The sequence below is a fragment of the Aricia agestis genome, chromosome 22 (assembly GCF_905147365.1).
Source record: "Aricia agestis chromosome 22, ilAriAges1.1, whole genome shotgun sequence".
Taxonomy (NCBI): Eukaryota; Metazoa; Arthropoda; class Insecta; order Lepidoptera; family Lycaenidae; genus Aricia; species Aricia agestis.
The window spans coordinates 6,868,634-6,893,307 of NC_056427.1; the positions used below are offsets into that span (position 1 = coordinate 6,868,634).

General features: G+C 37.3%; 3 protein-coding genes across 3 annotated transcripts; 1 reads left to right on the forward strand and 2 right to left on the reverse strand.

Annotated features, from left to right (window-relative positions):
- Positions 1 to 102: 102 nt before the first annotated feature.
- On the reverse strand, positions 103 to 2,526 carry LOC121738180 (regulation of enolase protein 1-like). Its single transcript, XM_042130071.1, has 3 exons — positions 2,239 to 2,526; positions 1,914 to 2,070; positions 103 to 949 (listed from the first exon to the last, which is right to left on the reverse strand). The coding sequence occupies exons 1-3, from the start codon at positions 2,428 to 2,430 to the stop codon at positions 714 to 716; spliced, it is 585 nt and encodes a 194-aa protein (XP_041986005.1). The 5' UTR covers positions 2,431 to 2,526; the 3' UTR covers positions 103 to 713.
- A 1,077-nt stretch (positions 2,527 to 3,603) lies between these two features.
- LOC121738178 (rRNA 2'-O-methyltransferase fibrillarin) lies at positions 3,604 to 9,928 on the forward strand. Its single transcript, XM_042130067.1, has 8 exons — positions 3,604 to 3,768; positions 4,218 to 4,385; positions 4,856 to 4,928; positions 5,639 to 5,741; positions 6,219 to 6,389; positions 7,203 to 7,324; positions 7,660 to 7,783; positions 9,105 to 9,928. Exons 1-8 carry the CDS (start codon positions 3,756 to 3,758, stop codon positions 9,270 to 9,272), a joined length of 942 nt encoding a protein of 313 aa, XP_041986001.1. The 5' UTR covers positions 3,604 to 3,755; the 3' UTR covers positions 9,273 to 9,928.
- Positions 9,929 to 12,978: 3,050 nt separating this feature from the next.
- On the reverse strand, positions 12,979 to 24,503 carry LOC121738174 (WD repeat-containing protein 43). The gene is made up of 11 exons (XM_042130063.1): positions 24,306 to 24,503; positions 23,813 to 24,139; positions 22,700 to 22,866; positions 21,403 to 21,672; positions 20,602 to 20,752; positions 19,297 to 19,461; positions 18,638 to 18,762; positions 17,252 to 17,380; positions 15,606 to 15,725; positions 13,624 to 13,736; positions 12,979 to 13,190 (listed from the first exon to the last, which is right to left on the reverse strand). Exons 1-11 carry the CDS (start codon positions 24,477 to 24,479, stop codon positions 13,009 to 13,011), a joined length of 1,923 nt encoding a protein of 640 aa, XP_041985997.1. The 5' UTR covers positions 24,480 to 24,503; the 3' UTR covers positions 12,979 to 13,008.
- Positions 24,504 to 24,674: the final 171 nt, after the last annotated feature.

The window sequence follows — 24,674 nt, forward strand, 5'->3', positions numbered from 1 at the left end:
CATAAAATAATGTTGCCATGCTTAAGCATTTTTTGTCTACTGTTTATGGTCATGCTGTAATTTAAAAAAGACATCTTGTGTGGTGTGCCTTGTAATGAATGTTAAAAAGATGTATAATGTCATACATATCTAAATAAAGTAAATGAATAAATAGCTAAGTAGTTTTATTTGTCATATTTATTCTACGAATAATAAAAACAAAGGAAATGTGACTCCCATCCCATACTATTACCGTTTTAAATATTTTGGTTCCTTTCGAACTGTCATATTGTAACGTCAGCCTTTATACCGCTCAACCTGTACCTAAATATTGCAAATGTATTGAAATGTGTACCTAAGGTACACTTTTTTGACAAGTATTGTGGAGCATGTTTTTTGACGGAGTTACTTTTCCTTAGTTTTTATTATTCGTAGTATTTATTACTTATTTAAGCCTATTACTAACTTGCGGCACTGAGTTAAAAAAGTTATGAAACAGCTTAGATTCTCGGTTTTGACGCACCGGGTAATGAATAAAATAAAACATTTTTTTACAAAAATTATCATCACTTTACGTCCCGTGGCAAATTCATGGATATCAGTAAAAAATTTCACGTTAATAATAAAACAGGTATTACAGGTACAATTAATGCATAACAATATTTCTGAGCTAGCGGTGTTTGGGTCGGGGCCCCGTGGCATTTCGGCGGCCCTGCTACGCCACTGAATTCAAATTATTCCGAAAGCACATCTCCCGCCGGTTTTGACATTGACAGCTCGCTGAATTTGACATCTAACCCTTCTCTTTGAGGCGTGCAACACATAACCCCTACGTACACAGCGCTCGCAGAGAAAGGCGCTAAACGCAGTAAATACCATTTGTTTTTGTCCATTGAATATTTTATGCAAACCACATCATTCACTTTGCTTAATTTTATCCAAAATTTCGCAGGGTTGCCAGTGTAAAGACCTAAAACAGATTAAAAGTCCGTCAAGAAAGTGAAGAAATTAAAAAGTGGCAACATCGTAGTGTCATCCCTTTTTTCCTAGATTGATTTGAAAGGGATGTCACTACGATGTTGCCACTTTTTAATTTCTTCACTTTCTTGACAGACTATATTTGAGATGAGCCAAGCTATTATTGTATTTGTATATTATTATTTATAATATATAAACATGTTATTTTTACACAAAATACAAAATTTAAATAATATAATTTTTTGCTATTACTTGATATGGATCTATTGAAATTAGCGGCAAGTGAGCTAAAAGATCGACTAAAGAGATAACTAAGACTAACTAGCTCTATATAATATTATAATATTTTAGTAAGGAGCTTTTTAGGGTACCGTACCCAAAGGGTAAAAACGGGACCCTATTACTGAGACTTCGTTATCTGTCCGCGGTTCGCCTGTCCGTCTGTCCACGGTCCGCCTGTCCATCTGTCTGTCTGTCTGTCTATATGTCTCCAGGCTTTAACTCAAGAACGGTAATAGCTAGAGAGTGGAAAATTCACAGATTATAGTACATCTGTTGCCACTTTATAAACAGCAAATACCCACTAAAAAAAAAGTAATTAATATTTAGGAGGGGCTCCCATACAGCAAACGTTATTTTTTTAGCCTTTATTGCTCTATATCAATAATGGCAACAGGTAGGTACTTGAATTATTCACAAAGTTCTTAGTTGGATGTGTACTATAATATTTAATAATAATAATAAAATAAAATATAAAATTAAGGGGGCTCCCATACAAATAACACAATTTTTGGACTAATTTTGTTCTATAATGGTGCGGAACCCTTCGTGCGCGAGTCCGACTCGCACTTGGCCGATTATGAAAGCACCTGACAAAATATACAAATAGCCCTTATATTTTTATTTTCTAATTCGCGGTATTAATATTTTATTAAGGAGCTTTTTTAAAATAATACCTGTTGCCCAATCCGATATATCGTTCGTAACTACACTGGATATCATTGAATGACCGTCATTGTATTCGATTCCAGCTTTTATCCAGTGTTTGTCGTCTGAATAAATCATAACACCAGCTTGGTCGTACAGCGTCTCATATTTAGCTTCGACGCAAGCCTGAAAACAACGTTAAATGCATCTTTCTTAAATTGATAAAATCATGTAAGCTAAAAAAATATTATCATATCATTGAGTTATAACTTATAAGTAGTTGTACTACTTAAAAGTTATAACTCAATGATCATAGTTGTAGTCGCGTAATAATTTGCCACAATAACATAATACCTGTAACCTGAAGTCTTCTTTGACTTGTAGTCTGAAGAAGTGACCATTACTCCCAAACAGCTTCTTAAAAGGATCTTGCCAGAAATCGGTTTTTGCATTAGTTTTTACTGTTAATACATTGTTGCTAAGTTTCCATTCCTTTGGTTCATTTAACCAACAAAAGTCGTTTAGTGATATTGCCTCAAAATTCATTATAATATTCGTGACCGCAACCAATACAGAATACTTTAACAAATACTGAAGAGTGTTTTTCAAGAAACTTCTTGTAAAGATAACATTATCATACCAACAGATTACTTGTGACAGCACAACTTATTGTTTTGTATAATAACGTAGTACGTACATATTACCCTTATCTAAAAATGACTAACGACAACAGGCCATACATATTTTACTATTTGTGTTAAAACCAATTATTAAAACTTGAATAAGAGTATTCATCAAACTTAAATAGAGTTAAATAAATATTAAATACAAAGAACCTCCTTTTTTTGGAAGTTGGTTAAAAATTTCAAAAAATTAAGTGGATTTTTTTTTCTAAAAAGTGGCAGCCCCGAAGTCGTTTGACATGGTTTGACAGTTCATATTTGACGTTTGACTTGACGCTTGTAGACAGGGTTGCCAGATTGGGGTTTTTTTTCTCAATTCTGGGGAAAATTTTGACTCTAGGCGAAAATTTGGGGAAACAGTATCTTCGGGGAAATGTTTGGGGAGAATAAATACACTATGGGGATTTTTTGGGGTTAGCACTTCTAAAAAACATAACAAACAAATGAAACCAACGTCCTTTTCATTCGATTAACATCCTAGCAAATTAGTTGTTTGTTTGTTTTGGTTTGTTTGGTCGAGTGCGTAAAAGGCCTGACGACGTACGAACTTAAATTACGCGGGTTTTAAGTTCGCGAACTTACTCGGCTCGCGTCGGTGACACACGAGAATCGCTTACACTGTATTACCATGCCCCCAGGCTCGCGGCTCGCGGCTCTTTGCTGACACACAGGCGATTAAGGCTGGTATAAATAGTCAGTACTCAAGATGCATCTTGGTCTCAAGACACGGTTCAGGCTCTGTGATTGGTTGGCTATCAAAATTTGGACCAATCACAGAGCTAAACCAAGTCTTGAGACCATATCTTTGGTCGAGTGAGCGACCATGTGTTGTGTATCTGTTTAACTGTCGAGTGATTGAAACTACTAAATCGAATAATTTATATTCGCTTTTTTTCTGTAACAAAGCGATTGGGGATTTTTTTTTTGAAAACGTATAATTTTGGGGAAATATAAAAATCAGTTAAGAGTTTGAAGGAAATCGTAAAATTGCATCTGGCAACCCTGCTTGTAGACGTACTACTTTTCAAAATGGCGTTCTTTCCTGCGGCGTCAAGACGGTGCGGTAGCGATGCTGTCCGCCCGTTTATAAAATTAATAAATTTTAATTATTTTCTTGAAATTATTAAGTAAAAGTTTTCTATTGTGAAGTGGAGATAATTTTATATTGTTTTATCAATATATTCCATCATGGGAAAGCCTGGTAAGTAATATTTTTTGTCATCCTGACGTGTTTACCGCGTGGTCTTTTGGTGTGGTATTTTAAAATCTTGAATGATTTTACCTACAATTAGCAAACTTTTACGTGTATTTATACACGATCCGCTTAATTTATCTACTTACGTCTGTAGTTTTATTGTAGTTTCAGTAAAAATTGAAATAACCTCAACCTAACCTCAACTTTTTCTTATTCATTTTAGTATGACTATAGTTATTGAGAATAAGTACGTTTTTCATTAGTTTTTATCTCTAAAATATAGGTAAGTATGCATATTTCAGTAAATACATCCAATAATTGTCATTTATTATTCACATTGTATTCTACATGTGGGAGTGGGACCCACGCGGAAACATTGATAACACGCGTTCCAAATTTAAACGTGACACGTTCCAATTTCAAACCTAACTTTTTTAATAATTTTTTTATTTCAGAATTCAATAGCCCACGTGGTGGAGGCCGCGGCGGTTTTCGCGGAGGCCGCGGCGGGGGCGGAGGCCGAGGTGGCTTCGGTGGCGGCAGGGGAGGCGGCGGCGGTGGCAAATTTGAGAAGCGTGGCGGCGGTGGGGGTCGCGGATTCGGCGGTCGTGGGGGAGGCGGAGGTTTGTAATAATTGTAATATTATCTTATAAAAAATGCCAAATAGGTTAGTTTCTCCAAATAACAACATGTCTGGTCTTTCTGCCAATCCTTATTGTACAGTTTATTTATTCGTGCTAGGGAGTAATACATTTTTCAGCCTAAATTAGTACCATTGAAGAAATAGATTTATAGGCAGTTTACAGACCCATATCATTTGGTTGGATTGTGTCAATTCAACATTAGTTGTGATCTGTTGTGTGTCTTTTTACCAAATTACCTACTTAAAACTCCTCTGATAGTACATTTGGATTGGTTACTTTTTTTTGCTTTTGTTGTCAGCTTTTTAGGTTTTACATGATGATAGAATGGTCCCTCTAATCTCGACCTATTCATGAAGACTATGATACCACATACCCACTTCTGATTTCTCATGATCAACACAATGATCACGTCAGTCGGAGAACATCACTAATATGCTCTTCATCCTCAGGCCGGGGACGCGGTCGTGGAGGCGCTGGTGGTGGCTTCAAAGGAGGCAAACAAGTTATTATTGAGCCGCACAGGTAAATATAAGGAAATAATTAATGAGCTGATTAAATGTCTGAGAGTGGTGGTTAGGTTTTGGCATAGATAGTAGACATATAAGCTGAAAACTCTTGAAAGATAATTTAAAGTTTTATAAATAGCGATTTGCCATGACAAGTCACAAGATCACTACTTGGAGACTAAAGAGTCTTAGATGGTCACAATATGTCACTCGGAGACATTTTAATGATTGCAAAAGTAATTAGTAAATATTTTGATCAGTAATTTTTGTTACTTACATTTTCTGTCAGTCTTTATTTAAAAACTTGCTATTTGACCGAGCTTTGCTCGGTATTCGATAAAACACGAATAAAATGTCATTTTCTAAAAATTATTCCTAGCTAGATCGATTTATCGACCCTGAAACCCCCTATATACTAAATTTCATGAAAATCATTGGTGCCGATTCAGAGATTCCAATTATATATATATATATATATATATATATATATATATATATATACAAGAATTGCTCGTTTAAAGATATAAGTAATGAAGAGTTTGTAAACGTTCAATAATTTATTTACTTAAATACTGAGATGTCTTTATTTCTTTTTTTAAATGATGTTACAATATAACTTTCGTTCTTCTGAATGCGAACGCTTGAAGCCAACATATCTTACTGATTTCTCCTCATAACTACAAAGATACATTATGTTTGAAAGTATTCACACGAGGCTCTTTTCAGACATCCCGGAGTGTTCATCGCTAGAGGCAAAGAGGATGCGCTAGTCACAAAGAACTTTGTGCCCGGCTCAGAAGTGTACGGAGAAAAGAGAATATCTGTTGAGGTATATAATCAATAATGTACATTTTTTTTAGGTTTTTAGATTTAAAATCTTGTTGAATGAAAACGAATACTTATGTATGATAAATGTGTCTGACTGTTACCTCTTAATGCTCAATCTGCCAAGCTGTTTTGATTCTTTGCGTCTCCTAAAGGACTTACAATAGTTTATGTCCTGAAAATGTCTCACTTGGCATAAAGAAAATAGTGACCAACACCTAGGCCGATCTAGGTGATGCAAATTATAAAATCTAACAGCAATAATTACAAATTAACTTAACCTAAAATGTACTAAATACATTTTTATTCAACAAGTTTTTGATTACTTAGTACTTTAGTATTTTCTAAATGATGACTAGTGGTCCCTCTAAACTAGACCTATTCATGAAGACTAGATCCACTTACCCACTTCTGATTACAACCACAAAGAAACATGCACAAAAAATTCTCCGTCCGGATCGTAACAGTAACTTCTTTTCAGAACGAAGGAGAAAAAGTTGAATACAGAGTATGGAATCCTTTCCGATCGAAGCTGGCTGCCGCTATCATGGGTGGAGTAGACGCTATACACATGCCTCCTGGCTCCAGAGTGTTATATCTTGGTGCGGCCAGCGGAACTACAGTCAGTCACGTCTCGGATATTGTCGGACCAGTAAGTTTATTTTTGGAAGGTTGTTGTTTTTAAAATGAGTGTCTAGAGATTTGTTTTTCAACCAGAAGATTATGAATACTCAGATGTTTAATGATGATTTAACTTTAATGTAGAGTTTGACAGATAATGTATGGGGCTTATATCAAAATGTACATTTAATAAATTTGTCTCTAACTGTGGCAGTTAGTTCAATGTATAGACATTTTAGTTATACAGGATGTAACAAAACAGTGATAATTCTTTAGGGTGTGTATGTGTGTGTGTAAACATAGTGATAATTCTTTAGGGTGTGTGTGGGTGTGTAATTGTGTATGTGTTCCTTGACCCTTGTAGAGAGTTCACTGCGAAAGTAGCAGAGCTGAAAGAGCAACATTTTTTTTCACTTTTGTACGGGGAAACTCGTGGCGCTTGCCCATACAAAAGTGAAAAAAAATTTGGTCTTTCAGCGCTGCTACTTTCACAGTGAACTCTCTACAAGGAACAAGTACTTACCCTAAAGTATTATCACTTAGTTTTGTTACACCCTGTATAGTGTGTCCTTGTCTGATGATCTCTTGATAAGTGGCTTAGTATACAAGGACAATAGGATCTTTTTGCTAGTAACAGGGTTTAAAATTTAATAAATCTTTCGCTCCTGGTAGTTGGTTGAAAAATAATTTTCTATTTTATTTTTAATGATGAATACCATGCACAGACCTATTCGTGAAGACTATAATAATCACTACCCACTATACTGAGGAAAAGAAAGAAAAAAAAATACTTTTTTTACTCTTTTGTACAAGTTGTGAACATATTTTTTTTTTCTTTTTCTAGGAGGGACTTGTCTACGCTGTTGAGTTCTCACACAGGTCCGGAAGAGATCTTATTAATGTTGCCAAGAAACGAACAAACATCATTCCTATTATAGAAGACGCTAGACATCCATTGAAATACAGGTAATTTATTATTTTAGTTAATAATATTGTTCGAAGGATTTGGAGAGAAAGACCTGCTGACTCTCTTGAAGACTTTATTCACAAACACTAGGTCACACAAAGCACTAGGTCCAAAACACTAAGCACTATCACTATCCTAGGTCGTAGCCAGTTGTAGGTTTCACGGGTTCACTCAATTTTCCTTAACATAGTATTCTATCTGTCTCTAAAATGATGATAATCATATATAACTAAATCTTTCATGTTGATAACTTGAACTCTCTCTCTGAGCCAACTTAATTAAAAAAAAATCGTTTTTTTTTTTTGGCTGTGCTAAAAGTGATGTTTTTTTGCAGAATGCTCGTCGGTATGGTGGATACGATATTCGCGGACGTGGCGCAGCCCGATCAAGCTAGGATAGTTAGTTTAAATGCACAGCATTTTCTCAAGAATGGTGGACATTTTGTTATATCTATTAAGGTAAGTTCGGTGTTTCAGAAAATTTTTATTGGCAGTTTAGCGGTTGTCACAATAGGGAATATGCATAGCAAATCTTAATGAAAAAAGATGTATTGAATTAGGCGAAGGTGGGAGCAGAGGGCGCTACTAGCACAAACAGTAAACAATCCGACCGACGTGTTGCACACGTCATATCAGAATAGGCGATGCCTTGATAATTTGGCTGTAGCGATATCGATTTTTCTCAGCAATGACTAAAGCTAAGAAATTAAAGTTCATTGTCAGTATTCATCATGTCTTTGAATTAGCCATAGCATAACACGATTGGTCAACTTTTATAACACAGAATAATCAATCAAAAAGACCTCTGTAAAAAAAGGGATTCCTATTTTGCCAACAGAGGAGAGTGATTAAGGCTGCGTTTAAATTGATCAATCACCACGCTCGAAATCTTCGCTCCGCTACGCTGTCATTCCGCTGGAATAGCACGATTGGTCAATTCGGGCACCGCTAAGTTCCGCTCCGCTTCAGTGGAAACGCAGCCTAAAGCTTCCAAAATTTGTACATAGATTGGTTCAAGCATACACTTTAATTTGCCCATAACTTATATGAAATGTATTTATGGTTTTTAAATTACGCAACAAAAACCATTTTGTCGCTTACACCCTTGAAACATATCCAACACGGTTTTTTTACTTTAACGCGGCGTCACCTTAACAGAAACATTGTCAAACGTCGAACAAAACGTTTTGTTTATTGTATACATGCTAGTTCTCCCTCTAGCGTGAAAACATTGCAGTAATAACCTATGAAAAAATCTCTGATTTCTGTTGAAAAATGAACAAGGCACATCACTGCTACACATTGGATCACTTGTTCTAACAGACTTCTTAAAAGGCTTAGAGGCTGTTTCACCACTTAACCTGACAGATCAAGCATGGAGAATTTGTCAAAAAAGTTGTGAATAGCCTATTCTGCACTTTGTCAGAAAGTGGTGAAACAGCCCTTAACAAATAACTTTGTTATAATATTTCATTTATTAAAATACTAATTTGACTGTTTTTAAGAGCCTATACCATGCCTTTGCTAGACAAAGGCCAAGGCAGAATTTAAATTAATAAAAGTGCATATTTCCTATTACTTTGGTTTCGCCAAGTATTCATTAAGTTTAGCGCAACCTAAACTCACTTTTAATTGATAGAAATTCCCGTGATGACAAAAAAATGCTAAATCACACATGTTGATAACGAACTCTCTCTCTGAGGATTATAACTAAAAAAAAAAAACATTTCAATGTTGATCTAGAATTTTTTTAAACATTCTTCTTCCTATCTTCTTTCAGGCCTCCTGTATAGATTCCACGGCACAGCCCGAAGCAGTCTTCGCTGCTGAGGTGAAGAAACTACAAGCTGACAAACTAAAGCCCCAAGAACAGTTGACGTTGGAACCTTACGAAAGAGACCACGCAGTCGTGGTCGGTGTATTCAGACCACCACCTAAGAAGACATAGGATTAGTGTAGTTTAAGATAGTTATAGTCGAAATGCTACTTAAATTAGGGTTACCTAGGCTGTTTGAGTAAAGACTTTCCAGTCTTGGCTGCAAATGATCGACAAAAATTCAAATAAAATGCCACTTTTTGATATAGGCATTAGGCATGTAATGTATAGAGGTAAGAATGACCAGCAACGAAAACGAATGATGAAAATCTACCTGACCTCCGTAAAGTATATAGCTCAATTTTTATGTTATTTTCTTTGGGGTAACTAGGAAATCTCGTCTTCCACTGCCGGATATTTTAAACAGTTGCTTCTCACTGTCAGACATAGGACTTTAGGGGTGTTTGGCAGTGGGAAGCAACTGTCAAAAGTGTCCTACGGTGGAAGATGAGATTGGTAGACTACCTAATATTCTGTTGACAGTTAACAAGCCTCTAATTTAAGCAGTGTTTCGTTGTTAGCCGTAAGAGATATCAAGTCGCGTTTTGGCGATTATGTGGTCGCTTTATGTTTGACTTTCTATAATGGTGCCTCAAGATGTGTCAAGGATGTATTTTTGTAAATATTTTATAGTAAAGGCTTTGGAAATTGTTATGAATGGCATCATAAAAATATTATAATGAAAATTAATTGAATAAAAGTTAACCAAACTATGTGTTTGGCTGGAAGTCTTGTGTTATTCGTAAAGACAGATCTTAGCGCGACAAACTGTCTCCAACTTATGTGGCCCAATGGGGCATAGAAAAATATTCCTATATCTCGTATACAGGTGCACTTAAACCTACCTGCCAATTTTTTTTAAACATATTTTGTCCCAACTAAATTTGGTACCGAATTTAGTGTCTGTGACAAAATCAAAGATATATGTACTCTAACCGCGAGTGTTACGAGATGGTGAGATGCTACATTTTAAGCGGCGAAAGTTTACGCGGAGCCCAGAGACTGTACGAGCAAGAAAGCCTTCCTCGTCTTCGTTGTTACGGGTCATAATTAATAAGTTATTGTTAGAAATTAGTTAAAATATTAAACTCTTATTGATGTTTTTAGAATAGAGCCGACGATTTATGACGTTGTTTACTGTTTAGAATTGAGATAATAAGCGGGATGGCGCGGCGTATTGGTCCATATTTTGTGGTGTTTTCTAGGATAACTTTCGGAAGCTATTTCTCAACATTTTAGTACCGAGTGATTATAAAAGAAAAAATACGTGTAATTTTATTTTTAACAAGGATCAATATATAAAAATTTGGCAGGAAGGTTTAATTGCACCCTGTATAGGGGCAATTTTCAAAGCTTTATATTACGACTGTAAGGTGAGCATACAAGGTGATGTATGTTATGAATAAATATGTTAAGTACAATTATGTTTTTTTCTATCATCTATCCATAACTACTCTAACGGCCATTCCCAATATTCAATCTATCTCTGGTTTGACATACAACCGATCGCAGCTAACATTGAATTGACATAAAATATATGTCTAATGTGAGCTATTCCCATAAACTTGTAATATACTGTCGGCTATTCCTATCCGTAGTATATACGGCCGTTCCCAAATTCCCAATATATTTTGATCTATCTCTGGTTTGACATACAACCGATCGCAGCTAACATTCAATTGACATAAAATATATGTCTCTTATGTCTAATGTGAGCTATTCCTATCTCTAGTAGGGCAAAACCAGAGATAGATCAAATATTGGGAACGGCCGTTAGTAGGGCAAAACCAGAGATAGATCAAATATTGGGAACGGCCGTAAGCGTGTTTACAAACGGCGCCGCGGTAAAGAATCGCTGGCGCCGTGTGTAAGTACCATGCCTGAGGGCCGGGACACAAAAACACGGCACGACGTCGTACGGCGCCGTGTCGTGGGAATCCACGACGCGCGTGGTAAAAAACCACGGCACGGTGCCGTACGACGTCGTGCCGTAGAAATTCAAGATGAGTTAGACGCGACGTCGTACGGCGCCGTGCCGTGGTTTTATACGACGCGCGTCGTGGATTCCCACGACACCGCGCCGTACGACGTCGTGCCGTGTTTTTGTGTCCCGGCCCCGATGCCACACGATGCGGTGCGGCGCCTAACCGGTGCCGCTCCGGTTTCCTACACGCTCCGGTGCTGCACCGGAATCGGACGAGGCGAGGAGGGGTGTATGTAGTGGTGGAGCTCGAGTCCGTCGCTGCTACGGTACTGCAAAACGTTGTGCCGCACCACTCACCGTGTGGCCGGTAGTCCGGCGAGATGACCTCCAGTGCGGCACCGCACCGCGTCTTGTGGCATGGCTGTAACTTGTAAGGGCAAATAGAAACACCGTTTCCGTGCGGATGGCCATGCCGCCAGAGTAGACAGAATGATAGAGTATGCCGACTTAGAACTGATGTTGAAATTTTTAAATTTGACGTATTATGACGAAAATCGTCGCTAGGGTTGTTAACTTGTTACCTACGAATTTAAAACTATGACATATTCGATGGACGTGTTCCTCTTTGGTCGTATTATTGTTTGTGTTTTGGCATATGTGATTAAAATTGTCAGAATCCAATTTTGAAATCTTTATTTTAAATATTTAAAAATAAATTATATCAGCCAGCGCGAGGCACATTCCGTTCATAATCCTAGTGAAACCCGACGAATTTGACAGATATTGAAACCTGTCCGTCTCTTTGCAGACGAACTGCTGGTCGTTATGTCTATTGTGATGCCGCCATCGCCGCAGAGGCGCCATGGGTATCTTTTCTGTATGGCGCGTGGCGCCCGAGAGGAGCCAAACTGTTTACCTGTAAAACTATGATAAAATTACATTTTTCAGAGGTTTCCCCTCAATGAAAGTGGCTTTATTTGTCACGTATTTTAAGTGTATAGTGTTAGTTTTAGGATATTGCATAAAATTTACACTTCAGGAGTCTTAAATAGTTATTTTCAATTGGTGATTGGCCACCGAATTATTTTATAAATATACGAGCTTTTGCCCGCGGTCTCGCTCACGTTAAGAAGTATTATGTATTATATACAAACTTTCATCCCCTATTTTAACCTGTTGGGGGTGAATTGATCAAAATCCTTTCTTAGCGGATGCCTACGTCATAACATCTACCTGCATGCCAAATTTCTGCCGGATCGGTCCTGTGGTTTAGGCTGTGCGTTGATAGATCACCATGTCAGTCAGTCACCTTTGAGTTTTATATATAAAGATAACGCCAATACCAGCAAAATCTCACATCAACATAATTAATTCTCACAATTAGCTAGCAGCCTGCCCCTGCTTCGCACGGATATGAAACAAACATTTCATTCAAAAATACAACTTATACAATGTTTATTTCTTTATAAAATTCTTACTTCCACCCTTAGAGCTTTTTTATAATTTTCTAGAATCTAGATCAATGTAGAATTTCAGGAATTTCGAGATTATTCAAGAAAATTCTAATAATTTTCAATAATTCAAATTTATTATCATTCGTTATTTATTATTGAAGTAACAGGATCGCGCGTATAAAGAGGTGTTATGCGTTCAATCTATTCGACCTACCCACTAATATTTTTCTTGTGACTACCCCCAATATTTTGTTTAAATTCTTCTGAATTGACTAATTCATCATTATAAGCGTAGCCCATGCACGCTGGCCACTGACAAAGTCGCAGCGGATTGAGTATAGCTAGTCTAATGACAAAGAAGAAAACTATAATACATAATTATTTATTAAAAATAATTTCAACAAATAAAACAGCTTATTATACGAATAGTTTAATCTGACATCTCACTGTGTTCGCTGTCATCATCACTGTCATTTCCGTCATTCACGTCATCAACGTCATTTCCGTCGTTCACGTCGCCGTCAACGTCATCGACGTCATGATCATCACCCCACGACTGTTCGCTCTCCGATTGATACCTCTCGATCTCCATTTCTTCGTCTGATGATGAATCTGTGAAGTTGAAAATTAATTTAAAATAAATCTATACTAATATTTTAAACGCGAAAGTGTCTGTCCGTCTGTTACCTCTTCACGGCCAAACTGCTGAACCGATTATGGCGAACCAATGCCGCGTGTACCAAAAGTGGCACGCGACTTATTATAGAAATTATTCGACAAAAGCGCCAAGTTTGGCTTGGGGCTTTATATTTGCATCAGAATTACATAATGGCACGTCTATTACATCACTAAAGAATTCTTACGAAAAGTGATACGTTTGTATTGTGGTAAGGTTTGCCATCCCTGTTTTATATAATCCTCCTTTCCGTCTTTATCTCTCACATCACACAATATGACTTTTCCAATATGCCAGACAAAGTCGAGCACACCTTGTATTAGTTATTGAATATACTAAAATATCTTATATAAATATGTGAAAACTAACCATTATACTGCAGCACAGGTTGATGCTCCACATCCGTCTCTGTGTTGGTTTTCTGTGACAGAGTCAGCTCAATCCGCCCCTTTAGGTTTAGCAGCTGACATAGATGTGATCTCCTGAAATGTTACAATAACGATATAATGCAATATTAATAAACGCGAAAGTGTGTCTGTCCATCTGTTACCTCTTCACGCCCAAACCGCTAAACTTAACCTAGTATGGGGAAACTACTTAGGACATTATGCTGGGAAAATGTACGGTTGCCGCACGAACAAATTTTGGCGCAACGGAGTTGCGGGCGTCATCTAGTAACATTATAAACGCGAATATGTGTCTGTTTATCATATCTTCATCCTTAAAAAAATTCAACCAATTTTGTGAGTTACACAAAAACAAGTTTCCATCTTTCGGTTTATCTTTAAGAGCCCATATGACCCTAACTTGACTACATACATTAACCTAGATCTCAAAATCTGTAAGGTCTAGAAAACTGATTTTTTGACACTAGTAACTTCAGTTCATAAAGATTAAATGCTCAAGACGAAAATACGATTACTCAAAAAATGCTCGATAGTTTCTTTTTTACAAAAAACCTTGTTTTCGACACATTTTTGCTTGGATCTTCGAAGTTTGCTGTCTTTTCTTTAATATTTTTTAATATCTAAAAAGGTATTGATAAAACCTAAATTTGCTCAAAACACTTTATTCATAATCATTATAGTTCGTCTTTTATTCAAGTAAAACTAACTCGGCGATGATTCCGCGCCGTCCTTTTTCACCTGGCATATGAAAGACGGGCGTGAGTGTGAAGAGAGAAGGACGATGTTTGATTTTTAGAGTCAGGTGAGCTCTTAAGCAAAAATTACTAAATAGATCTAGATATAGAAGAACCAAGCGACGCGTAACGTTTTTCGTCTAACGATATTTTTTATAGATGTACCATCGAAGAAATTAAGTCCATAAAGTTAATATACCTAGCGGATTAGAGAAACAAAGGCCTGAGGAAGAGAGATGTCACTATCAGTAACACTGCGTGGTAAAAAGAGACGTGTGACACATGACAGCAGCACTCTTTTTTTGACGTCCAGTCGGCACGTGCCGCACGTTGACAATTTAATCTCATAGAAATCATGTTCAATCATGCTTGTGTAAGTGTATATGTACACATATTTTTGCACACAGATGAAACCACAGCTCGAGATTGTTGCTCTATTCCGCTAGGTATATTAACTTTATGATTTAGTCACAGGCTGTTGACAGATTTACGTTATTTGGTCGGATTATGTCAATTCAATTTAATTCGTGATCTGTCGGCTGGGTTTGACATAACGCAACGTAGGTACGTAGGTCTGCCATTTACGCACGAATCAACTTCTCTGCTCTGATACTTATGGAGTCAAGAAGTTGATTCAGATAAGTAGGGGCCGGGGGAAAAGTTCCTCGCATATAAATCAAATGACACTCGAGAACTGTATGTTAAGATTAGAATAAATTCACTTTCCGTTAATAACTTACTTTGTTCCTAAAGAAGGAGAATTAATTTGCAATTTTTAAGGGTCATATTTTTTATTTATTAGTAAATTTAGAAAAAATCGAACGTGGCTAGCTTTAACAGATCATAATATTGTATAAAAATCATTTGTCTAAACGCATTGTCTAGGGAGTAAATTGTCGAATATGTCTGTATGGAAAAACAGTACGAGCATACCCTTTGTACAGTAAAAATGTTTGGACGTAATTTATAGGAATTTTAATGTAGAAGTCATGACTAAAGAGATATTATAAATCATTTTCGAGTCACAAGCAAAAACCTTGGAAAAGAGACCTTTTCTCCGCTCACCCACCGTCGGCTTTGTTTGGCACCGTCTGGACACCTTTAGAAACAACTGTACCAACTTTCAAAACTACACGAACTATTCGGGCTGATCGTCGATTTTGGAACTAATTTTCTTAGACTAATAGTACTTATATTAAAAGTATATTACCTGTGCGTCAATATAGTTAGGAGTTTAGCGAGCGGCTGTCCTGCGCGCGCGCCGCTCGCCAGTAGCAGCGCCGCGTGCGCGCGGGTTAGAGCTCGAGCCCACGTGCACACTGCGGCACATCTGTAAATAAGTAGATTTTAGTTAATTTGGTAAACTCAAACTAAAAAAACTCGAACTTTTTTATTCAGAATCAATTTTTGCAAATGTTCTCTGAACGTCTACATGATGCCTACCACCGGTTCGGGAACTAACCCGGCGAGAAGAACCGGCGTAAGAAACTCGCACGGGGCCCACTTTTTTACCAAAAAAAGTGAGAAAAAATTAATCTTTAAAAATAAGGTTTACAATGTTGTAACTTAAAATTATACAATGTCGACATACATACATACAGGCTATTTCTACATTATTTTATGACTTACATAATTATTGTAAGTCATAAAATAATGTAGAAATAGCCTTGCAAGCAGCCATCCTACTCCCAAGATGTGCCATTGTTTATGAAATCATTGACCTTATAATAGGCTTTGGCACACAAACGCTCTTTAACTACTTTTTTAAATTTATTAATGGAAAGATTTTGAACGTTTTCTGGGATTTTATTGAAAAGGCGTATACATTGACCTTTAAAAGATTTCCTAACTTTACTAAGTCTGATCACCGGTATTTCTAGTTTGTACTTATTTCTAGTACTTCTTCCGTGACTGTCACTTTTGGTAGATTATGATATTAATCTATACAGGATGTAACAATACTAGGGCCCGTATGAATAGTACTGAAGATGCATCTCGGTTTCAAATCACGGTTCAGGGGCCGTACCACGAAACCGTTTTGAGACTCAACGATCCATAAAAAAATGCCGCGTCCTGCTCTAACAACGTCATTTCACGTTTGTTAGATAAAGACGCAACATTCTCGGCTCTCGTACGATTGTTTGAGTCTCAAAACCGTTTCGTGGTACGCCGTACGGGCCCAGGCTCTGTGATTGGTTGGCTGTCAAAATTTGGACCAATCACAGAGCCGAACCGCGTCTTGAGTGAGACCGGTTCGCATCTCAAGTACTGACTATTTATATGGGCCTAGGTGATAATACTTTAGGGATTATAATATTGTCACTGTAAAAGTAGTAGCACTGAAAGAGCAAATTTTTATTTATACGGGTAATAATAATAATACTCCCCACACCGGTTTCGGTGACGGTGGCCGGTTTCATTGAAACCAGACCAGGTACGCAGGAGTGATTTTTATAGTGCCCAAGTGTGTGCGCAGTACACAAGAGCACTCTCTATTCCTTTACTCTCATAACCCAGTGGGACGGAAGACCGACACGAATGGCTAGAGATCAGGCGCAGGACCGACTTTTTACATGCCCATCCGACGCATGGATCATCTTACTTGTCAGACAATCAGGTGATCAGCCTGCATTATCCTAACAAAACTTGGAAATAACATGTTTCCAACGCGGGATTCGAACCCACGACCTCCGAAGTCGAGAGCGACGCTCTAACCACTAGACCACGGAGGCGTTATACGGGTAAGTACCCCAGCGTCATGAGTTTGCCCGTACAAATCACAAAATGAAACTCTTTCAGCGCTGCTACTTTTACAGTGAACTTTTGTTGTAATTTAATTTGTGTTATAATACTCACTGGCTAGTCTTCCTAGTCGCCATATCGGCCAACTGCTCTAACAAAATGGGCACATAGTCTGCGGGCAATGCTGACACGGTGCGAGAAGCGACTAACGGGTCGTCGTGTTGCAGCACCGTTAGGATTATACTGAAAAATAGAGAAAAATGTTGAGAAAAAGTACCAGCGGGGCTAAGATGGTCACATTTAGCAATTCCTCTCAATCAATTCAGCAAATGAATTTTCAAAACACAAACTGACAAATGTCAAATCAGTACAAAATTACAGAAATGAATTGCAAGCAGAGTTGCATTTTGCGATTTTAGAAAAATGAATCATACTATGATTCATTATATCATATCATGATTCTTCAAAGCGACCATTTTAGCCCCGCTGTGACAATCGGAGACTGCCGCGGTAAGGCTATTTTTTATCAACTTATGCAATTATAATTCGGATACGTCCAGCTCAAGTCGCACGCACACAAACACCGTGCTGAAGTTTGCTGAATCGAAACGGCAACGTCGCACCGCTGTGCCGGTCGGAGTGGAGGGGGTGTTAGGCGTTTTCGTTACGGAATTTTTTGATTCGGTCTCCGCGCTCTATTTTAGTTGTTTCAAATTTCTATGGTTGTTTCAAATTTCATAAATTTAACATAATTCCTAAGTTTATTTATTAAGTACTTTCACAAAGCCCAAATATAGCGCAAAATTTATAGCTACAAACAATAAAGTCTATTTACCTCGCCAATTCTGACCATTCCTTAAATGAGGATATTTTAAGGAAGAACAAGTAACTCACTTCTATTTTATTGTATTTGGAAAACAAACAGTGATATAATACTAATTTACATATTAATAGTAGGTATCAGAGCATCATTTATATGTTTTCACATACAGATAACTATTTAAGAAAGAGAAAACAAAAAAAACTTGCAACTTAATACTAATAAATACAAAGCGAATTAGTGAATGAATCGACTGTAGACCCTGCACGAGCAGCTTGGTAAGATTCTGATTGACCACGAACTTGCTAGAGAGATAAGAAGTAACTCGTTTTATACGTGGGAGAGCCATGCTTCGGCACGAATGGGCCGGCTCGACCGGATAAATACCACGTTCTCACAGAAAACCGGCGTGAAACAGCGCTTGCGCTGTGTTTCGCCGAGTGAGTGAGTTTACCGGAGGCCCAATCCCCTAACCCCTACCCTATTCCCTTCCCTACCCTCAACTATTCAGTTCCCTTCCCTACCCTCCCCTATTACCCTATTCCCTCTTAAAAGGCCGGCAACGCACTTGCAGCTCTTCTGATGCTGCGAGTGTCCATGGGCGACGGAAGTTGCTTTCCATCAGGTGACCCATTTGCTCGTTTGCCCCCTTATTTCATAAAAAAAAAAAAAAAACTCACTTCTTATCCTTGGAATGTAGACCCTGCACGAGCAGCTTGGTCAGATTCTGACTGACCGCAGACTTGCTGCGACTCTTGATGTCAATAGACAGGTTCGCCAGTCGAGACTCCATAGATACTTCTACCTGTAACATTTGGTGGTTGTTATAGAAATTATATAAAAAAAAATACGTGCGGCACTCGGGTAAGCCCCAATTTCACCAATGTCTGTTAGTGCTAACAGCTTGTTAAAATGTCAAGTCTTCTCTTTCATTCATAAGAAAAACGAAAGAGGTAACATGATACTAATTCGAGCGTTAACTTTAACAATCGTTGGTGAAATTGGGGCTAAAGCTATTATTGCATTATGCATAGCACTTTTGACTTATGCAATTATAATTCGCATACGTCGCGCACACACACACAAACACCGTGCCGAAGCCTGTATCTATCTTTCGTTTGTATCATTTTTTTATTATGTACTATCTAACACTGAAAGAATTTTTCAAATCGGACCAGTTATAGTTCCTGAGATTAGCGCGTTCAAACAAACAAACAAACTCTGCAGAATTATAATATTAGTATAGATTTACATTTTACTGAGACAACAAACAGGCAGATACACAGACATATAGACAAACAGACGACATTATCGCATTTACAATATTACAAATACATACGTTGCCTCCCGGCGTCGCTCGCTTCCTATTCACACCACCCATCGGCTCCACGTACGTGACGGTGTTACTCGTCTTCTCTTTCGACTTAGCTTCTATGTTTTGTTTTTTCTTGGCTTTCCCCTGCCCTCGGATGAGAACTTGGGTTTTAGTTTTGAGGTCTGGCACCTGAAATAAGATATTTTTGATGCTAAGTAAACTTTACATAACGAAAATACGGCAGACACTGTGCATTTTTCCAGCAATTAGATATTGACTGCAATTTTGTTTAAATCATAAAGTTAATATACCTAGCGGAATAGAGCAACAATCTCGAGCTGTCAAACGAAACCAAAATTGGTTTTCATCTGTGTGAAAAATATGCGTACGTATACACTTGCACAAGCATGATTGAACATGATTTTTATGAGATTAAATTGTCAACGTGCGGCACGTGCCGACTGGACGTCAAAAAAAGAGTGCTTCTGTCATGTATCACACGTCTCTTTTTACCACGCAGTGTTACTGATAGTGACATCTCTCTTGCTCAGGCCTTTGTTTCTCTATTCCGCTTGGTATATTAACTTTATGGTTTAAATAGATAATACTAGTAGTATACCCTGCAAACACCATACAATTAGCCATAATAAAAATTTAAGTTATTTTTATACCAAATCTAGCCTTAAACTTTTTTAATTTCACAGAGGGAATTATAGAAGCATGTATTTGTGTTTATGTAGTTTTTTTATTTCTAGTATATTGCCATTCATTATTTCATCATAACCCGAATCGAACCTCCCAATGTTTCTCCAAATATTAAGATAGGACTACATGCATTTGACGCGTAAACTGGAGGAAGCAAAAGGTTCAACGGTTTTAAAATAGGAATGAAGGTAAAAAATAATTTCGCATTACAAAATTCTGTAAGGGTGGATTGCACTAACTTTAACTACAATGCAGAATGTCAAATCTTTGGTTAAAGTTAAAAATGGACCCCATCAAAACGCCATATTTAACCATAACCATAGAGCTCGACAAGGCTTTAAATGCACGTGGCGAAAAAAGGAACTAACGCTGTCATCATACAAAAACGCCATTTTTGACAGTTCTCCTTTACCAGCAGCGCCCCCGCCCACATTCTTGTAAAACCTTGTCGGAACAGCAACGTCTTCTGTCAAATTCTGTGGTCAACGTTAAGGCTAAAGTTAAATTTGTCTTAACTATAACCATAACTTTAACTTTAACTACGCCTCTGGTGCAACCCAACCTAAGTGCATAAGAGTAGAAAAGTAGAACACAAAAAGTGAACATTTATTTTTTATCACTCACCACTTTCTCAAACAGCACGCTAGGTCCGCTGCTGTATCCTATCACCAGGTCCCCCGCTGGTGGCAGCCTGCAGCAGCTCAGCTGGAGTGGTGTAGCATCAGCGGTCGTCACGTGGATCGTGACGGACGGTTTGATGGGTTTGGTGGTGGCGCTGAATCGTGAAGAAATGTAGACATTAAAATGGGAATACTAGATGACCTTTGTATCATTTTCCTCCTAATATAAACCTTCACTGAAATTCCAAGAATATTTCAACACTGACATTAGCCAAGTAAATTTAGCCGTTGACGAGTTTTTGCGAGACCAAAAATTTTTTTTATTTATAAGTACAGATTTATCTACATAAATATTACAAAACGCGACGAAAAATTACGCCGAACTTGCTACATACGGGAATATAATGATACTGCAACTGCAATAACATTGCACTAACGGGCCTACCCATTTACATTGTTTCTGAGCAATCTAAATGGTTTGGGCGGCCTCAACATCTAAAAATATTATGTTGCCTTAAATCATGGCTACAATTTTTTGTCCTTTCTTCTAATCTGCAATCAGATGGCAGGTAGAGTGCTTCTACCATTGTAGATAGCATTACTCATAGTTTATGTCATAGTTCTTTCATTTATGATAAATGTCCTTCCTTTTCAGGCGCTTGTTATAATTACGGCAGACGAGGCCAGAAGCTAAAGCATTTGGGTGGACCTCCTATTTTTGTATTTTTCTGTGGACCTCAGTATCTCCTCTTTTATGGTGGGTATGTGTATGTGTGTATGTATGGCTACAAATAGTAATACATACCCATTAATATTATGTCCATAATAATGTATGACTCCGCTCCTCGTGCACGCCGCTAATCTCAATCTAGTTGTGCTATCCTCCGTCTGTAACTCTGCATCGATAATTCTCGGAGCGTCTTCTAGCACAAAGTTGTATGTCGGTGTGGGTACAGTGGGAGCGCTTATGGACTTCTTCCTTTGCCGTTTACTCGGCGTCTCCTCTTCACCGTTCTGTTGGGGAAGGGCATCATCAGTGATTGTGACGTCCCAGAAGGATAGTAGCCGTTCATTTCTGAAAATGAGCAATGGTAAAGAAATTTAGAAAAATACAGGTTTGAAAAGTTGGGTAAAACTTGAACATACAAACACACTTTGCTAAATTAAACAAGTTAAATAAGAAAAATCTTATTCTTCAATCCCTCAATTGTGGATTCGTGGAAATCTATTGTTATCGTGGTCAAATATTAAAGCCTGGGAGTTGAAGCATTGAAATATGATAATTTGCTGGGGAATGGCTATATGAAAATTACTTTATTTTTGTTTTACAAATGTTACTTTATTTTTGTTATTATAACATGTTATTTAATCTTATCATCAAAGATTTGGCACTATCTACATTGTTTATTGCATGTATTATTTTATTCTCATATTGTATCGTTACTTTTAAAAAAATCTGTTGACTAATGAAATGCTTGACAGGCAAGGAAAAACATCATCAATAACGCCTAAATACATGGTGAATCTTTTCAATAGTAAAATATAAAAATTAAAACATGCAAATTTGATTACCAAGGTACAAAAATATTCCTTAAGGCGCTGTGGTTGTTGCAACTACATAAAATGGGTTTTTTAAAACACGTTTTTAGTAAAGGAAATGTCATAATTTAAGTATAAAATAAATACTGTTTTAAAATTGTGAAAATTTGCTATACGCAAAGGTATATTACAGTACACAATTTGAAAAATTCTGCTCGATAGAAAAAAATCTCAAAGATGACTGTTATAACGCTGTTTTTCATAATTAAATCATTTTATGGTTAAATTACACACTTTCTAGAAAAAACAAAAAATGTAGTATATGTGTCTTAACCTAACGTAAACGATTTGATATATTTGATTTGTGTAATACTAAAAACAAAAGGTTTTTACTCCTATTTTCTATTATCAAGGCACACGGCGAGCGCGTAACAGCCACTGTACAAGGCGCGCTGATATGAATGTTATTTTAATGTCCTTAACGTCGATATTCATACTGACAGACATCGACCTGCTTATTTTAGGTAATACTGGGCCTTAAATTAGGTACAAATATTACTTACTGTGATCCCTCTATTAGCCAGCATGATTTATTAATAGTGGCCAGAGTGAGCAGTGCCTTTGGAGATGCATTGTGGCCAAAACATTTGACCACCGTTGCCTCTGCATCGTCTAGCCTCCATAACCTTATTTGTGAGGACGCCGTTATTACAAATCTTGATGTTGTGTTCTGGAAATGTTAATCGTTTTTGTAAAAAAATATTAATAATAATAGCTCCCACATCGGTTTCGGAGACGGTGGCTGGTTTCATTGAAACCAGGTCAGCTACGCAGGACATTTTATAGTGCCCAAGTGTATGCGCAGTACACAAGAGCACTTTCTATTCCTTTACTCTCATAACCCAGTGGGACGGAAGACTGACATGACCGGCGAGAGATCAGGCGCAGGACCAACTTTTTACATGCCCATCCGACGCATGGATCATCTTACTTGTCAGACAATCAGGTGATCAACCTGCACTGTCCTAACCAAACTTGGAAATAACATGTTTCCAACGCAGGAATCGAACCCACAACCTCCGAGTCAAGAGCCGCACTCTATGCCACTAGACCACAGAGGCATTAAAAGAATATATACATTTCAAGTGGACACTGCAACTTTGTTTTGCCAAAATTTGTATACTGCGGGAACCACATCCAAACTTTTATTGAGATTTGAAATATGACTTAGGAAAAAACTTGTGGGTCCCTCCCTCCCTTCTATCAAATTTAAGCTCCTTGAGCTAGAATGGTATTGGAAAGACACATTTTAATGTGTCTTTCCAATACCGCATTGCATTTGTAAATAACATTAGCATTTTGTTCCATTCCAATTTGTTTATTTATAAGCTCAGTATATATATATGCAGCTATAATGCTGAATGAACATAGGAATTTAGTATTTGGAAGTGTTGTCATTCTTTGTTTACATTATACAAATGCTTACAATAGTATGTTTTTAACAAATTTTTAGTACGGTAACTTTTTAAATTTTACTAAGAAAAATATTTACCATCTGTGTGTGTACTACGTACCCGTTTTATGTTTTGGTTGTTACTTGTTACATTTTAAAAGTGACTTCACAAACTAGGACAGAAGTACAGTAGTGTCTTTAACAAAACAGTAAAGTAACTTACATGATTATGTGGCACAATTTTGATGGCGCTAACACTATCTCCCTGTTTCTTACTGTTAATATTTACATTATGTGTGTTCTTCACATTCGCCGTGGACAAGTCCCATTCAACAACATAACTACTTGTACAACTGATTAAACCATATTTTCTATGCCAATCTAAGCATTGCACTTTCTTATGTACATTTGAGTTTTTCTGGCCGGTTAAAACCGATTCTACTTTTGCTTGTGCGATTGAGTAGACTAGGATTACACCGTTGGTTGTTCCTAGGGCTATACATGACGATTCTTGCTCGCTTATGGATTTTCTTCTCCCTTTTCGTGGACTCTGAAAGAGGTTATGTTGTGATACGTAAATAACATAAAATCATACTTTTAAACTTACATATACTACTTTTATGGAGTATACTAACTAAATAAGCTAAATATCCTTCCTGTGGATATAAAATAAGGTTGAATAAGCAGAAAATATAAAAACCACGTGTAGTACTTACGTTTGATGTGCTAACGTTTATCCACTGTAAACAAGAGGGAGGTGAAGTTAAATGATTATCTGGGGTATACTCCTGCTTTAGCACATTCGTCTCCGTATCCCATATCCTTAATCTACCATCTTGACTTATTGCGGAATAATATTTTCCATCATCCGAAAAGGCGGCCTCAGCCATCTTTCAGAAATGTCAACTGGCGTTTTGACAGATTTTTGATAGGCCGTTGACAGTTTAAGAACGTTCCGTTTTACGCCTGGTGCATTTTTTCCATGCTTTGATTCTCGCTAAAAATAATAACAAAAAAAATAAAGTAATGGGCTAATAACGACTAATTAATGGCATTGCAAATAATCCTGATTACAAAATTGTAAA